The 18144-nt window shown below is 38.5% G+C and overlaps 1 protein-coding gene across 3 annotated transcripts in view; it reads left to right on the forward strand.

Annotated features, from left to right (window-relative positions):
- MTA3 (metastasis associated 1 family member 3) overlaps nucleotides 1–18144 on the forward strand; it is a 167606-nt gene that overhangs the window by 84235 nt on the left and 65227 nt on the right. For all 3 annotated transcript variants that reach the window (XM_058020133.1, XM_058020134.1, XM_058020135.1), the window contains exons 15-16: nucleotides 7288–7374; nucleotides 12222–12368. In XM_058020133.1, the coding sequence (XP_057876116.1) occupies nucleotides 7288–7374; nucleotides 12222–12368 (234 nt within the window). The remainder of the gene's footprint in view (nucleotides 1–7287; nucleotides 7375–12221; nucleotides 12369–18144) is intronic.

Here is an 18144-nt window from a genome sequence, read left to right on the forward strand (position 1 = left end):
TAGAATTGAAGAGAACTTTTAAGATCATTAGATGTAGGGTTTATAAGCATGTTCATTAGATTAACACTGAATGTTTTCCCAGCATACTTATCTGGGATGCAGATGATGTCTGCACTGTTTATAAGAAATTTCTCCACAGAGGATTAAAATCTGATTTTGAGTAATTATTTTCCCTTTATGTACTTCAAGACCAGCCGTTATGCATATGCAAACTTTTCACCTACTTCTGCAGCACTCCAAAATTTACTGGATATTCTGTTCATTGTCCTTGTCTAATTTTTTAGTCATTTTGGCCATTTTCTTTCTTCTTTTATATATATGCAAGTCAGGAAGAACTTTCAGATTTTCGGGAAACCCTGTGACAACTGTGAGAATAAAATGAGTTGTTTTTCATGGAAGAAGTATGTCTAAAGATGGATTAAGATTATATTTTTAATCCTCAATCCAAAATAAAGGTTACTTTGTGAGAGAAAGGTATTGTACCTTTAAATTTATGTTTCTGCTGAATCATGCAGGAAAATTCAAAAAGTCACTTGAACCTTATATCTTTTTATCAATATCTGTGTTTTTTCTCCCTCCCTGCAGTAAAAAATATTCAAAAGATGAAAGTTTTGTTTAAGGAGAAAAAACATCAGAAGAAATAATTTCATCCAACTGTTGTTATGCATGTGTTCAGCCTTTAAAGAGAGGAATTAAAAGCTGAGCTTTTCAGCAGGAAATAGTAATTCTTGTTTCAACTGACAGTGCTGGGAGTGTTTTCTCTTTGCTTTGAGTGAAAGAGTTCTTCATGAGATTAACAGCTAGAGTAGAAAGATTTTTTTTCCCCTGTAGTGTCTGTCTTTCATGTTTCCTTTTTGCTTAAGCAAACTTTGGACCTTGTGATTTTGTCTCTGAATTCTGATGCTTCCTGATTAGACCTAACATAGGTTGAAGAAAAAAAAGTCACAATTGTTGATGGTTTTTGAACATAGCATTAAAATAATGTTCTAACAGTGGAAACCAAATTATACCTCAACTAATTTAAGTCACATTTCTTCATGTGCATACACATATCCACAATCTGTGTTCTGTTTCTGGCAATCTCTTTCTGTGGAATCATTACAGTTATCTTGCCTGCATTGTCATTGTCATATTCTTGCTCTAGTAAAGGTGAAAAAGAATATTTTGTAGTTTTATTCCTGTACTGGTGACCTGGTGACTGGTGTTCTCAGAGCACTCTATAGATTTTAATGTTATAAGTAAATAGTCTGTCTTTTTCTGTGGATGTTCTGAATCCTTTTCTAAGGTTATCTTGAATTTTTGGATTTTTGAATTTTTAAACAAAATCTTTAATTAGCAGTAATGATTTCCAGTGCTGGATCCACAGATTAATTACAGTATTGAATGGGTATCTGTGTTGGTGTTAGAACTATTACAGTCATGCTTAACTAATAACCTGGCCAGAGTACCAGGTCACCCATGATGTGACATGGCGTGAGATGGTTACGAGGCCCAAGAACTGATTTGGAATTTGTTTTCCATGTTGGTTTGCTGAAACTTGAATCTAATGGCTGCTTAGATGCTTTGTCAGACTCGCCTGACTCTATGTGTGCCAAACCAGTTCTTGAAAATGTAACTGCATTTCCCAACTATATTGCATTAGGCACCATAACAACACTCAGAAACCATAAAATCTGAAGGCAGACGATTGGTGGGGCACTTATCCCAGCTGCATACCAGGTTTTATGCCCGCTTAGTCTTGTGCAATTTGTTGAAGTGCCAGGTTGTAAATGAAACTGATTTCCCAGATCTGAGAAAGGCTATCTGAACAAGCGTGTCACAGCTCAGTCATAAAATAAATTGGTTTTTGAATTCCACCTGTGTACCTGAATGCATGTGCAGGTACTTCTCATGTCTTGGAGGAGGTTGGAAGCTTCTGGGAATGATAAGGCCCAAGCATCTTTTAGCCGAAAACCAGGTTTCAACAGAATATTTTCTCTTACTGAAATCCACCTACCTCCTCTCCCTCAGCCCATTATATCCACTGGCAGAAAGCAAGGTCCTATTCTGTGTTCTTTATACCTTCAGATAGTGCAGAGAATTAGATTTTCCTCATTAATGAAGCCTGTAGCACGACCCCTGCTCAGATGCCAGCAGGAGGTAGTGAAGAGGATGCACTTACATCCCAGTTCAATCTCGGGATGGCCACCAGGAGGTTGAGGAGGCACAGCACCTCCTGCTAGGAGCACAGCCCATCATGGAAAGCTCAAACTTTGTTCTGTCTGAACTTAATAGACTCACTGTGGTTGGTGACAATAAAACTGTCTGATGGTTTTTCAAGGACTAATTAGAATTGGCGAACTGCTTTGGTAAGGTGAAATTGTTGTGGTCTAAATCTCATGCACTACCTCCTTTTTTAGTTTGAATATATTGCATGTGTTTTTTTTTAGAAAGTTAAGCAAGACCATCCTGTCTGAGAAAGGTCTCTTAATTAGAGAAAAAGCAAAGTGAGCATTCTTCTCAGCAGTCGCTGTTGAGTGGATCTGTTTGCAGCTCACAGGCAGGTTGATAAATGCCTGGCAGGGAGCCATGTGTCTGTAAACATTATTGCTTCAGCACGGGGAGACTTTTGAGGGACTTTTTTATTTTCATTGCTTGGATATAGCTTTATCACTATAACTATGTATATTAATTATAGTAATTTAGATCTGGGTAACTACATGTTGTCTGTGTAGACATGATTGTCAAAATGTTTTCAGTGCATGGTAATATATTATCTGTATAATATATGTATAGTTATCTGGAAATGGGTGTGCTGATCATGATGAAAATTTGTTATACATTTAAATCCTCAGATTTATTAACAAATATGGTGCATAGTACTTGCTAGTGATCTAGTTTGGTGCAACAAAGACAAGTGAAAAGAGTAGAATATGCAAAATATTACTGATTTGTCTTTGTAAGTATAAAGTTGGTATTTTACTGATATAAAGCTCCCCATTCATCTGAATTGAGTAACATTTATGTGTATTGGTTTGCAAACTATATTTTGCATCCTTGATTTTGATAGCTATGGAAGAGCTTTTAGTTTTCATCTAGGATGAAAATATCTTCTTTCTTTAGCTTTCATCTAGGATGAAAATATTTCTTCTGTTGTTATCTTTGAATATAATTTTTGCCAGATTTTAATAGCCAGCAAAAGAATTGACATATTGAGCATATAATATTGAGCATATTATTTTTTTCCCAAAGTTTCTAAAAATACAATTCAGGGAATACAGTACATTCATTAGATGATCTGCATTTTCACAGAGATATGATGGAATGTCAAAGAGAAATAACTTGCTAATGAGAGTCTCTCTAAGCTTAAGAGACCTACAAATCTAGTTTTTTTAAAGAGGAAATAATTAGAAAATACTTTCATATCCAGAAGCACAGCCTCATTTGTTATCATCTTCTTGACATTACTGTTTTGATTCACCTCTGTAATGCCCACATCAGTCATCATGCTTGGCAGCTTTAAAGCCTCATAAAAAAATGTGTTTCACACTGTGGTTTTTAATGTTATTTCCTAGAATTTTTCTGGTTGTGCTGTATTCTCTTTAGGGTTATGGTGCCCCATATTATGTGCATTTCAAGATATAGATTTCCCATAATTTTAGAAAGTTGTGTTTTCTATTTTCCTATCATGATTTCTAACATTCTGATTTTGATTTCTTTATAGTATTGTCTAGATATTTTTAGAAAGCTGTTGATGCTGACTCCATGAATACTCTTCTGCTTTGTGATGGTGTAGGAGCTATCATTGTATCTATATATTACAGTGATTTTACCCCTTCAGAATTCATTTACATGCATTGCTTGCTGCTGATCCTGTCCTTTGCTATCAGTTTTAGCTTTGATTATACTTAGAAATTTCTTATCAGGAAATTTTAACTCTCTAATCACCTCTTTTGCTGCCCTTTTATATGTTGATCAGCACAGATCATTTGGGGATTACATAGACAATCAATTTTAATAAGGTTTTAATTCCTGAAAAAAGCCTCTTTTACTCTGTAACAGCTGGACAGCAGAAGTCTTTGGTGACTCAGTTAGGTAAAAGCTCTCTGAAGTGCCAAATTGGATGCCAGATCAGCTGCATGTGGGCAGGTCATGGTTCCCTCAGAGGATCCTGGCAGGCCTAGGAGACTGGCACTTATTGGTTTGTAGGACATGTAAGTAGGAAAGGACCCTGGAGGTCTCTGATCCCACCTCTTGCAGAAGGTTCACGTGCTCATGGGCCTTTAGGCCAGATGAGCTTTTTGTATCTCCACAGGTGGAGACTGCATAACTCCTCTGGGCACCTGCTCCAGTGTTTGATCAGCCTCAGAGTAAATAATCTTATCCTTGTACCCAACAATCTCCTGTCCCCCAGCCTGGCTGCTGCCACAGACAGGAGCAGTGCTGTGCTGTCCCTGTGTTCCTCTGAGCAGGGTCTGGCTCGGTGTCTCTGTGCTGGGAGGCTGAGGTGCCAGACAGGTGTCCCCTTGTCATTCCCTCTCAGGGCTGCCCAGAGCAGTTCCCCAGGCCCTGGATGTGCTGCACTCAAACACCAATCCATCAGCTGGCCCTGCCCCTTGTGCCTGTATCTCTTCCGTGGTGGGGACCCAGAGCTGGACACAGGCTCTGGCTGTGTTTGCCATGGACTGAGGGGAGGGGTGACCTCCTCCCAGCCCTGCCGGGCGCGCGTGAGGCCCAGCGCGCCATTGTCCGTCCTTCCTGCTGCAAGGACGCGCCACAACACAAGTCATGGGAACACGCTCAACTTGCCTTCCCTTCCAAGGTCTTTGTTGGCTCCCTTGATGTTTCCAAATTTAACCATGTGCTTCTATTAATAATGCAACCTTCTGCCACTCTGCAGACCTACTTACTGGAGAATGTTATCACATTTGCCCTGGTTTTGTTCTCTTCAACCAAGAACATTTAAGCATTCATTAAACACCAGCAGCGTGTCTGCTCAGCAGTTTGGATGAATTCCACCTGGTCCTGGTAACTTGGTTCTACTGATTAACCAGTTTGTTTTGTAATATTTCCTATGGACACTTCAATGCGACACAGTTCTCATACTTTCCTCGTCAAAGTATTTTGGAAGTGAGCTTCTTTAAGTGCTTCTGCAATGAACAATGATACAAAAAATGCGTTTGGCTTTTCTGCTGTGCCTTTATTTTCTTGTGTATTTTCCTCACACCTTCATAATCAATTGCTACAGACACCAGCACACTTTCTGCTTTTGCTATGTTTGAAAAATATACTCAAAAATATCAGATTACTTCTTGTCATTTTTTTTTTTTTCTTATAGCTTCCACTGTTTCACTGGTCTTACTTAGACTTTTATTGCTCATATAAAATATCACATTTGATTTTAGGACTTGCTTTAAATTTTGGGAGTTTTGATATCTTCTTAGCCAAATTTTATTCTCTGGTTTTACACTTGAGAATGATGCACAATACAACTTCTATGTTCTTCTCTGTGTTCTGCATAAAGGTCATAAACTTTATTATACTTTTTATGGGAGCACCTTGTTGTGGATCAAAGTTTGCTGCTGTTAAGCTTGCTTTACTGTTTCAATAGATAGGTGTGCTTTGAATACTCACCTTTGATGAACATGCTTTATCTCAAGCATGAAAATTGTGCTCTCCTTGCAGTATGTGTTCCCAGTCAGCATATAAATACCACTACATGATTCAATATCTTTTTTTATAGCGAAGGCACATAGATGGAAAATTTTCTTGCTAATTACTTCATAGGTGATGCTTTGCTGTTCTCAAAGTAGCTATAAAATACTATATAGCCTCTGCTTATTTTACTGAGGGAGTCAGTGGAGACACATCATTCTGCTCCACCACTTAAATAATTTCAGGTGTTTTGCAATATTAAAAAAATTCTGGGCACCAGGCCTTTTGGGTTTTTTTCCTGAGCACAGTATGTTTTGTGATTAAGAAAAGGTAACAAAGTACTTAAAGTACTCAGCATTAGGGCTCTGGAACCTTTGAAACCCATTGGTATTTCCACAATTTTATGTAGGTTCCTTAATCTATGAAAGTAAGTTGTGCTTTGTCTGCTGCACTGAAAACATCTTGAATATCTGAAATACTTATTCCAGTCATTGCTGTGCCTTCACTATCTTCATGATTTTTGCACAGATCTAGATTAGAATTGATAAAGGGATTGTAAATACTTTACATGGTGTCTTATCCTCTTGCTGTTTACTGTGTCTCATGTGCTGGAATGAAGCAAAGGAAGAGTTTGGTGAAACACAGGGAGGAGTTGCAATTATAATCTATATAATGTGTCCCTTCTGTAAAACTTGTAAGTAGGTATTTGCGGGAAGCTCTTCCATTTGAGAGACCTCCTGACCTATATAATCACTGTACGAATGCAATTTTGTACAGAACAGAATACCTGTATTCTAGGGATACTGGAAGCTCTCTATGGGAGCTCTTTGTGCTCTTGAAAGACAGGAAACCCAATTATTCTGAATACTTAAAAAGAAAAAAAAATTATCTATTTCCAGTTGTCTTGAAATGATTTACTGAAACCTTGTGATTTTTTGCCTTAAGTTGACTGACTTCGTTGTCTAAGCATTAACCTCTTTATGTTAACACTTTGTTTTTGGGACATGTGGATGGAATCTTTGCTTGTGTATTCACAGTAGCAGCAGGAAATTTTAGGCAGTTGCTGCACTGCTAATTTTCTCTTAGCAGAGAGTTGCAATCTTTGAGATCTTTGAGCTCTGTAATACTTGGTTAAAACTGAGCATTTTGTTGAAAAGTTTACAGTGAGGAGTTGTATGACAAAAATCAGTAGTCCCAGCTTTAAATCCTTGACTCTGTATTGACCCATTTAGAGACAGAAAAGTGTGTAGAAACCAAAAAAGAATTCAATGAAAATCATTTTTAATAGCCAAAACTGCATTTTTAGTATGCATGTTTTCATCTGTGTTCCATTTGCTTGGCTGTCTATCCATTTGCTTGCCAAAGTCTATCTCCAGAAAGACTTTGTAAGTAAAAACTACAGTCTAGCTGGTATTGAAACTATGTTTCTTTAAAAAGAAAAAAAAGAAAAATCATAACATCACTTGCATGAAAGAGGACATGTTCTGCCTTTAAATATTCATGATTAGAAGTATTGATGATAAAAAGGAGAATCTAAAAGTTAGGCTGAAAGAAATTTGTGTTAAAAATGCAAGTCAGAGACTGGTTGGTATATCCTAATCTGTTTGTAATAGTAAAATATTTAAACTGGGTTTTATTCTTTAAAATTCTCAGATGCAGATCGACATTGCGAACTTGCTGGGAATCCTCTGAAGATAAAAAGTACCAGGAAGCCACTGTCATGTATCATTGGGTATTTAGGTGCGTATCTGCCTATGGAGAATAGCAAACCAAACAAACTTTCAGTGTGTACTGAAGCATCGTAACCTGGGATGCACAAAAAGAGAGAATTTACGCTTTTAGTAATGTGAAAAAATTCTGAAGTTAATAAATTAATAATAATGGTGGTCCACTTGGGTTACAAAACTGCATGGTTGAACTTTCAGGATATAGGCAGAAGTCCTCCTGATACTGGTTTAGTGTCAGAGTGACACCTGATGTAATTTAGAACGTGAAGAATAGTCTGGCTCTCTAAATATAAAGAAGAACTGCTCAAAGGGGAGATTCTCAGGACTGCTCTACTGTGGCCTTTGTATCCATTTGCAATACTACTTTTTACTTAAGAGCAGGGGAGCTCAGCCACACTAAGATGCATACCTTGTAATTTGATGACCTAAGTTTAAAAGGTGCAATGAAATCTGTACTGAATTCACAACCGAGAGGACATGAAACTATAAGTAAATGGGGAGAGGAAAAATTCTGATAATAATGATTCCTTGCAATGAGCCGTCAGTGACTGTTAAATATTTGCACAGTCATATAAGAGTTGTGATAACCCAGAGGCTGTTAATCCTCAAATGAGAATAGAAATCAATCAGTTGATTAGAGATGTAGCGAGTAATTCTGCTGCGTGTTAATCCTGTTCTACAGAAGTGAACTCTACAGCTGAGTGTAGAGCTTAGTCTAGATGTTTTGCTCATAATTTCAGTCAGCAGGAGGTTTGAACTAGATCAAAGTAAACAGTAAGTCTCTTGCCTTACTGAAATAGAAATCAGTTTTAATGTAGTTACAACTGTTCTTCCAGGACATCAATTTTGTCGAAATGCTAACTTCAAGAATGTGGGTAATGAGGAATTAATGCCATTCTCACTGAATTTTGATTTCTCCTGCCCTGGAGTTTAAGAAAAAAGACAGGAATAATTCCCTACAGACATCCCAGCTATGTGTGTTATGTGTATTGAAGGGACTACTTGGGTTGACTTGGTGGAGTTGTGGTTGTGAGGGGGGAAGCTGGACAGGGGATGGTTCATCCAGCTGACCTGTCTGTGCATCTAAAGAGGAAGTGCTAACATGGGGACACTTAGAAGACAGCACCTGTTTTTAGTGTCATGTTATACAGCCTTTGTGGAGTTGTCTCGACCCCTCTGGGAGTCTGAGTCTGTAGGTTTAATGTGAGTGAATGGATGAATAGTGTCAGGCAGCATTTTGTGAACTTACATGAAGGTCTGGTAGAAGATTAACAGTCCTAAAATATGCCAGATATGTGTAGAGTCTGCTTAGAATTTGACTGTATGGGAAGTAACAGTGTCTCACTACAGCTGAGGAAAATAATATGTGTTATGGGAATGTGAAGTGAACCCAGTGCAGTTGATTACATTCATCTGAATTAGCTTTATAGGGATGGCTAGAAAATGGCTTTTTGTTTGCTATGTAGCTTGGCGAAATTTTTTAGTTTAGTTTGTTTGTGATCTTTTTAGTTTATTTGGGATTTTTGCAATTTCAGTAAATAAGTAAATCTTGCATTATTTTTCTCATAAAAATATTATTATATATCATGTCAACTTATATAGGAGGCACTTGTTTTCTTTTTAAGATTCATGCTGTGCTGTTCTCACAGAAATTTATTGGCATATGATTAGCAATGTGTCAGGGCACTACTGTTTTCCACCTTTCTGCTAAGGCAGGGAGGACTTCAGTGCCCTGCACATCCTGGGTCATCACTTCCCTTTCTGCATCTTGGCTTCCACAGGTGAGGTAGGACAAGCATTAAAATTAGGCCTTGTTGTCTCAAGAGCTGGGGCCAATCCCCTCAATCTCATCAGTCATCACTGTGCTTCCTAAAACAAAGCTGCTGTGGTGAACCCCTGGCTAATTAAATGTCCTATGTTATCTCTTAGTTATGAGAAAACCAGGCTAACACTCCAGCTGGGATACATGTTGAGGAGATGAGGTGAGGGAAAGGTGCAGCTGCCTAAGCCCCTCTGGAATCCAGGATGTTTGTTGAGGTGATTTGGTACAAGACTTCAGATTCTCTTTGTTTACTTTGGGGTATTTTATTTTTTTACCCTACTGCCATAATGAAAAAGGGAGAAATTTTTAATGTTGTTATTGTTATTTACTTGCTTGAGGCTGAAATCTGGTCCTATGAAATGGGTTAGTAATATGTTTTTGAACCAGTATCTCTTACTCCTATTTATTTTTATTTCAGAATGTGGCTGACTGGCTATTTGCTACTGGTCATGAGATAATTTGAATGCTCTGAGTTAGAACAAGGTGCAGCTGGCTAAAAGATTTTCAGTGAAGTGCTATGCAATAGAAGAGCATAAGAGCAGCAGGAATTAAAAGATTTTGATTGCTATTATTCCATAATACAATTATATGAAGGGATAGTAAGCAAAACTCCTGAAATGCCTCGTTACACTGCTTGGGTGTGATGAGGCAGCTGGTTATAAAGTGCTGATCTAAAGCATGAAAATATTTGAAGCAAGTCTATATGTAGAGGAGGAGTGAAATAAGATGTAAAGGTCTGCACAGGAAGGACTCAGGCCATTGGGAAGTGATCCTGGCTGTTTTACTGAGTTCCTTTCTAGAACTTAAAGGTAGAGCTTGGTCTTGCTACCTTCCTCTACTGCAGAAAGAGAAAAGACAGCCTTTGTGGTAAACTAATGGAGGATTAGTGACTTCTGAACTGAAGAGAAGCTGAGGGAAGGAAATGCTTCCTTCCTCAACTGTTTGCTCACCCTGAAAATATGAAATTGCCTCTCCTATAGGTTGCAGATGAAAGGAGGTTGGGTTCTCATGTCTCATGACGCAACTGCTGGGATTACTATGGTTGCTGCTGGAACTCTTTGGCAAATAAAATAAGCTTTTAGTGTTGTTAGCCCTGGAAATCTACCATTTCCTTCAGAAAACTGGAAAAGATTGCTAAATGAACATTTTAGAATGCAAATTCCAATTACCTTCAGCAAATGGCACAAGTGTATCTATTTCAGTTTAGAGTTTTACCTTAGCAATCAGCGGTGTTCATAATATTAAGCATGCCTCTGTTCCCATTTTAGTAAAAAAGCAAAGTATGAGATGCTTGTTCCCCACAGCAAGAAAAACAGGACATGCCACGAAATCTTTTCTGTGTGAAAAGCAGATGAATTCTGCAGTGAATGGCTGTAAAAAGCTTTTATCTAATTAAGTGGTGGGGAATTTGGTGCCATCAAATCTACAGCTCTGCCCTGAAGTGACTGGTTAGCTGTGCCTTCCTTCTTAGCTGTTCTCTGTGTACTTCTCTGCCCTACTGTTTCTTACCTGGCCCTCTTGAGGCTTCTCATGGGAGTGTGTTCATGCTTGGAGAGTGTGATTGCAAGCCCCAACCAAAGCAGTGGTGAACAATTAAGCGAAGTCTTTTCCAGTGTGAAAATTGTTGGCGTTATCTCCTCCTGGCAGGCTGGCACAGCCTGGCCAAGGCCATGAGACCAAGAGCTCCAGGCAGGGCAGGGAAGCACTTGGGTATCAGACTTTGGGCATTCCTGAAGGAGGAAGAACATGCTATTGCAGTGGGCTTTGACTTTATACAGTGGTTTCTCTTTCTTCTGAATGGCAGCCATGGATGGCAGAGGCTGTAGAAGCTCCTCCTTGGATACTTGGCCTCACTGTAGATTTTGCATCTTCCCAGCTTCTCTGCTCCACTTTATAAACAGAAAATAAAAAGCACTTTATAAGAAGAAAGAAGCACTTTTCAGGAGGTATAAACTTGGGTTGCAAATGAGAAAGTACTCAGTTTTTATGCTCTGATCTCGCCTGCCTTGGGCAGCTGACTCTGCTGATCTGACTGCCAGCCCCTCTGCCCTCACCTTCTCAGCCTCTTCTGCCTCCTGGGCTCATCAGAGGCTGCTGTAATTGGGCAGCTGGTGCCTCATACCCTGCACAGTGCTGGCAGCTGGTGCCCTGCACTGTGACACAGGGCCAGGACCTGCCCTGGGCAACTGACTTCCCACACAAGCCTGGGTCCATCCAAGGCTGGTGGTGGCATTTTAAACCTAAATGTGTGATGGGAATTAATTAATTGGTTCAGCAAATTCCTGGTGAGGGACCAGCAGACTCATCCAAAGCTTCTTTTTGCCACTTTTATCTGGCAGAATACAGAAATTTCCCTGCAGCTGCGTCAGCTCCTGGCAAACACAGCAGGTGCCACTCTGAACTGTGCTGGCCACATGTGTTTTGCTGCCTCATTCCCTCTTTATTCCTTTTCCTCCAAAATAGTCTTGCTTCATGAAACAGATGCTCTGGGATGTTTGAAGCTCCCCAGGAAGAGGAAGTATGGAAGTGTTCCCACTGCAGTTTTGGGGTAGTTTTACCTGCAAAGCCCTACAGTGTCTCCTCTTGACTCCTGCACCTTGTGACTTGTGTGTGGGAAGATCCCCTAAAGCATGTTATTATGACAGAAAATACTGAATAGCTTGAGGTGTTGAGGTAGTTTCACTACAGTAAAATGCTTTTATTTGCTTGCTGAAACCTGTGGGTGTGTAGCTTCAATACAAATCTCAAAAGGGTAGGAAAATATAAACACACCCATTTCAGAGTGTTTTGTGTTTATTAGCTCTTCAACCTCAAATCCTTACATGTCTGCACTGTGGAATCGAGCTTGGGTAACCTAAAGTGAAATAGATCTTTCTTACTTGGAGGAGCTGTGGGTAGGAGGACTTGTGTTGTTCAAGGTCTTGTAAACACAAAAGTGCGAAGGAATTTTCTTTTCACTGAAAAACAAAAGTAAATTTCATATGTGGAATAGATTAATCAAGTAGCTATAATTTCTCTCTCTCTTTTGTCTCAAACAGAGATACATCCCGCTGTGAAACCCAGTGTAATCAGGTCAACACCAAGCCTTCAAAGTCCAAGTGCAAAACGACTGCTTGCACCCTCCAACCACTCTTCATTAAGTATTTTGGGGAAAAGAAACTACAGCCATCATAATGGGCTTGATGGTATGTGAAGGAGTATAAATGAAATATTCTTTATCTCTCTGAATTGAAAAACTTTCTGTGAACCTGAGGGAACATTAAATGAGAGGGTACAGACTTTAGAAAAATGTAAGATATGGATGGCATGCTTATGGCATCCATGCAATGAATAGTGGTGCCTATTAGTTGGATAAAGATATATTAATACCATCTGTTACAAAAACTCCATTTACCATTTTTCTTACTGCTTTTGATTTACCAAAAAAGGACAAGAAAAGAAGGCAGAGATGCAGCATGTTTTATTTTGGCTTTTTGCATTGCACCTTAGAAAGCCACTGTTCCTGCAGAGTAGGAAGCAAAAAGTGTGTCACAGAGGTGCAGGAGAGGCTTTTTCTGTACACTGTGTAGTGCCAGAGGTGACTTTTATGCCTGGTGTATCCAGCCACTTCGTTACATCTCAGTGCAAACTAAGAGCAGGAATGAAGATGTAAAAAAAAAAAAAAGAAAACCCCCCCAAAAAATTTACCAAACAACAGCAACAAAAAAAAAAAAAAGGATGGAAATTTTTGGGTAAGACTAACTTTTCTCAGATGATCTTTATTTTTCATCCTGAAAAGTGACTGTAAATTTCTGATTTTTTTTTTCTTCACCAAACAGAAAGATTTTTCAACTCTAACTGAAAACAGTTTTACCTTGTCTAAATAAGAGGAAAATCCAGAAGAATACAAGGTTTACACTAAAAGAAAAGGCATGCATGCGTTCCTGATATCTCTTTGTGAGATATAACTTCTGTAAACCATTAGCTTATTTGTTCTGTAATTGAATAAGGTTATTGAGGGTAGAAATCTGTCAGACATTGGGCTCTCAAATAGACTGCTCAGGAGAAATGTTCACAAAAGGAGAAATTGTTCACAAAAATGTTCACAAAAGAGGTGACACTCTGCTTTCATGCTTCACAGAATAGGTTGAGGTAGAAAGGAGAGGAATTGCCTTTCAGACAAGCTCATAGAAATAGTATTCCAAATAAAGGGATAAAAACTTGATTCATTATCCATCATCTTCCCCATAATCTTGTTTTTTCTGTCACTGCAAACACTACTTGTGTGCTGCAGTGAAAACACCTACTGTACATTTAATAACACCTAGATAGGAATCATGACATCCTTTGACAAGAAGTGGTTACTGAGAATACACAGAAGAGAGGATTGCTTGCTCTTCTGCTCAGCATGCAGCTATTACACCACAGACAAACAACATTCATGGCAACACAGGCTCTTCGGGGGACCAAGGTGACACCATGGGAGAAAATATTGCAGCTGGAAGAAAATATGATATCTGCATTGGTAGGCAGAGCCATAAATGCTGGCTTTTCACTGAGTTCTGCATGGATGCTTTAGTGGTTGCTGCATAAGAATGTGAACAAAGACCTCCCCCTCCACCGATGCTGGCCCTTAGACTGGGCTCTCCATGAGAGCTCTGAGTGATGAGCTTCCCTTGGATATAAAGATGATCATTGAATACTTTCTGTTGGAGAAGACCTCATAGATGAAGTCCAGCCCTCAACTCAGCACTGCTAAACCCTAAACCCAACATGCCCCAAGTGTTCAATACCTCCAGGGATGGTGGTGACTGAACCACTTCTCTGGGCAGCCTGTTCCACTGCTCAACAATGCTTTCAGTGAAGTAGTTTTCCCCAATATCTAACCTAAACCTTCCCTGGCATCACTTGAAGCTGTTTCCTCTTCTCCTATCACTTCTCATCTGTGAGAAGACACTGACCCCCATCTTGCTGCAACCTGCACATTTCTCCAGCAGAGAAGGCTGTAGCGCTAAGTTCAAGGTAATTATTATGAATGAACCCCTCCTTATGTCTCTCTAAGGAGGCATGCTTGGAAACCTGTAAAATTTTTCTTCTACTTAGTATAGATGTTCTCAAAGTAAAGAGTGTGTAAATCCAGTTATTAGGTACACCAGTTAGTGTGTATCAAACAGTCAACTGTGTTAAAGCCATTTGCACAAAATAACATCTAATTTGAAAAAGTAGTATTGAGAACTGCAAGTCACTGCTTTAGGAGATATTTCTGTGTGGTATTTTCTGGAAAAATCCCTTTGCCCAGGATTTTGCCCCTGGGAAGCTGAGAAGCCTCAGAGAAAAAGCAAAACAATATTATCTAATTTGCTTCTCCTGTGTTTTGCTGCTTTGGAATGTGTTTGGAGATTGTTTACCCACAGATGATTGTTTCATTGGATTCTGGAGTGATTCGGTGTTTTCACTCATTGGCCAATCAGGGCCAAGCTGTCTCGGGGCTCTAGAAAGAGTCATTATTGTCTTGTTAGCCTTCTGTAAGTATTCTTTCTCTATGCTTTAGTATAGTTCAGTATAGTATTTAATATAATACAGTATCTTAAAATAATTAACTTTCTAAGAACATGGAGTCAGATGCATAATTCCTTCCTGTCATGGGGCACCTCACAAATACAATATTTCTGCTTATCTGTTTCCTGTGAAAACAACATACTGGAAAGCATATATCCTAAATAAGCCAAATCTGTATTTTTTTAGTGCAAAAAGTATCTTAGTACAAAAAATGGATATTTTTGTTATTATTCTTGCCTCTCTCTGATTAAAATGTGGAGCTGTGAAAATAAAATGCAATGAAAAAATAACGAACCAGTAGTAATGATACTCAACAGCATAGATTCCATTTCTTCTGACTTAAAACTGATTGCCTTCAGTATTCACCCTTTACCTCCTCCCCAGGTTAGTGGTAAATATAAAATATATTTTTCTTTTTGCTTGTGTTTTATCCAGCTTCTCTTCAATACCAGATCAGCTTGGGAAGTGGTGGTTTCTGTAATTTCCCTGACCACGGTGTGCTATTTGTGCAGTGAAAGTTTTGCCAGCCTCCAGAGTTTTTGTGTTACTATAAATACACTAAAAAGCTGTTTTGATTCCAAAATAGTATTGATTGCTGCAGGTTGAATTGTGCTGTATCAATTAACAGTATCCAGAAGGCTTGATATGGAGATGATGACAGATTCTGCCTTTCAGTGCATGCTTTGGTGAAATGAGCAAACAAAATGGAGCATGGGGAATTTATATTAAATCTCATTTGCTGTTTTCATAATCTTAATATTATTTACATGTAAATGTCTGCATTTTCAAGTTTACCTTTTCTCCAACAGTATTAGATATTTGTTTTGAGAAAGCCACATAAATATATTTACTTAAGATGTACAGTATTTCACAGCATTCAAATAAATGTTGCTTAGGCTTGTGCAAATATATATTTAGATTAGCATGATTTAAGTCAATCTTACTGCCTAGATGAGTGCCTTATTTTTGGCAGAATTTCTTTTTAAGCAAATTAATAATTATTTGCCTTGAATATAGCAGTACATTATGGAAATGGCACATTTTTATGCCTCTTTGGGGAAGTGGGGGAAGATTATGAGAAACATCATTAATATTTAATTAAATGCTTTTAAGAATAATAAACAAGAATATGTTTAGCATTTCTTATACAAGCCTTACATTGTCTTGAGTTCTGCTTTTAGCTAATGCAGCACAACATTCCCTTTCAGTTTTCCATGGATGCACCTCCAGAAAGGTTTTGGTGTAATTGATAAATGAGCTCCCTCATTAATCTTTTCTTAATGGAGAGGTTGTGCCCTGATATCTTGTTATTGTCAGTCATGGACGTGAGTGGAATTGCTTTGCTTAAGCACTGTGTATTGTAGCTAGAGAGAGGATCTTGTAGGTTTTTGTGTCCCTGATTGGGAGGAAGAGTTTTGCTGGATGGTCTTAGAAAAGTGTTTTTCATTTTATTTTCCAACAACAGCAAATCTTGCATTCCGTGACATGTAATAAAAAGTGCCAGTGAACTGGCATTTTGCTGCTCTGGAAAACTCAAGGTACTTTGAGAAGCTTTTGTGTAATATACATACTGGAGCTTTTAACTACTCTGAGATGCAGCATTACAATTGCTGCTGAAATTAAAGTCAGCATAAGATATTTAAGTAGTTCTCTGCCATGAAGATAGCCTCTTTCAAGTGGGAAAATTCCATCTTCAGAAAATCACGATGTTGCAGAAGGTTACATGTATCCAATTTTGTTACTGGAGTTGATGATGGGAAGATTTAGGTGTGACTGTAAAGTGCTTTAGATATTTTGAATCTGATCTTTAAATTACAGCGTCTGAAATTATTCCAAGCAATTACTTTCTCCCACAAGCTGCTTAACTGTGAGGAACAGTGCATCCAAGTAGTCAAATTTTACGTCAGCCTATTGTTTTGGCAGGGTGAGTAATGATAATTTTGCTTATAATATTTGGAAACATCAGGTAGAGGTATTTTACACAAGAATAATTTCTGTCATCTGGCATGCATTTCCTTACCTTTGGAAAGATGCATGAGAACCAGAATATCCACAGGATGTCCAAGGCATCAGCGTCACTGATGAGGTACAGAAATCTGTCTGTGCCTGTTGATACCATTTTCATATTTTGGCCAAAAATGAGCCAGCCTTTCATAGCTGAAGAGGCTTGAATTAACAGCCCTGATCCTCCTTTCTTCCCTGCCATACCTTTAGTGCTGTATTTCAGTCTGACATGTCCTGCTGCCTTCAAGAGGATGCTTTCAACAGTCCAATTTCTGTTCTAGAATATACTGAAGTGCACAGCAGATATATGAAGTACCTAGGAATGAGGCAACAATTTTTGGGGTCTGCTTTCCTAGGAACCCACACGTGTCTGGCCTGGCAGGATGAGAAGGTGACATGAGAAATTGGCAAATGGAGAAAAACCTCAAAAAGATGTTCCTTCTCTCTTAGATACTGTTTTGGTCAATCCTTCTCTCTATGCTTATGACTGATGCTATTGGCTATTCAGGAGATGAGCAAGGAGAAAGCTTCACTTCTAGTTTTCCATGGGGAATTTATGACAAACAGATGAAGACATCAGCAGCCTGACAGACATACAGGGAGACTAAAACGTTCCCTGACCCAAATTTTCTTGAATGGGTTTTCTTGAATATATTTTCTTTCTATAATAATGTTATAATTATTTTATCTGAAACAGAGAAAATAGTTATAATATTATTATAATTAAGTTCATTATAATTGAGTGCACATAAAATTATGTGAAAGTACATTAAAGGGAAGGAGGTTTCACTTTAGGTTGGAATTTTTCAGCAGTGAGTGAGTTGTTTTTTCTCAAAGATGTCTGATTGTTATCACAATATTGTGTTTTTGGTAGAGACAGATGTTCTGCTATGGTGGCAGAGGAGCAGCATGGATTGCATATCAAAAAACATCTGGTGTTCTTTTACTTTAAAAAAGAAAACCATAAATTTTCTCTTACACATTAATAAACTGTAAATCCACCAAAATTGTTATAAACCTCCTTTAACATACCAGTGATTTCCAACTGAAAGAGTAGAAATGAGTTGTGGCAAACACTGCTATGTGAAAATTTGCCATTTCTTCCATCCTAAAGCACAAGGTATGATTAATGCTGGATTGTGTGTATTCACTCTTCCCAAAAGTGAGAGACAAAAGCTATATATTGCTCCACAGTCAGTTTTCCCTCTGAAGTTTGCTTAGTTCATGCGTGTTCTAGCTATGGTCTTTGGTATAGCCAGAAAACGCTTTAAAATATTCAGCTGCAGATTTCTCAGTCAAATGTGTGCACTGGTATTGATGGAAATGTGAACGTGGAAAATAGATCTCTCAGGAAAAAATGATGCTGTGTTACTGTCATTTACAGAGGAAAGCAAAGGAATATGAAAAGGTGCTTATGGC

The sequence above is a fragment of the Melospiza georgiana genome, chromosome 3 (assembly GCF_028018845.1).
Source record: "Melospiza georgiana isolate bMelGeo1 chromosome 3, bMelGeo1.pri, whole genome shotgun sequence".
Taxonomy (NCBI): Eukaryota; Metazoa; Chordata; class Aves; order Passeriformes; family Passerellidae; genus Melospiza; species Melospiza georgiana.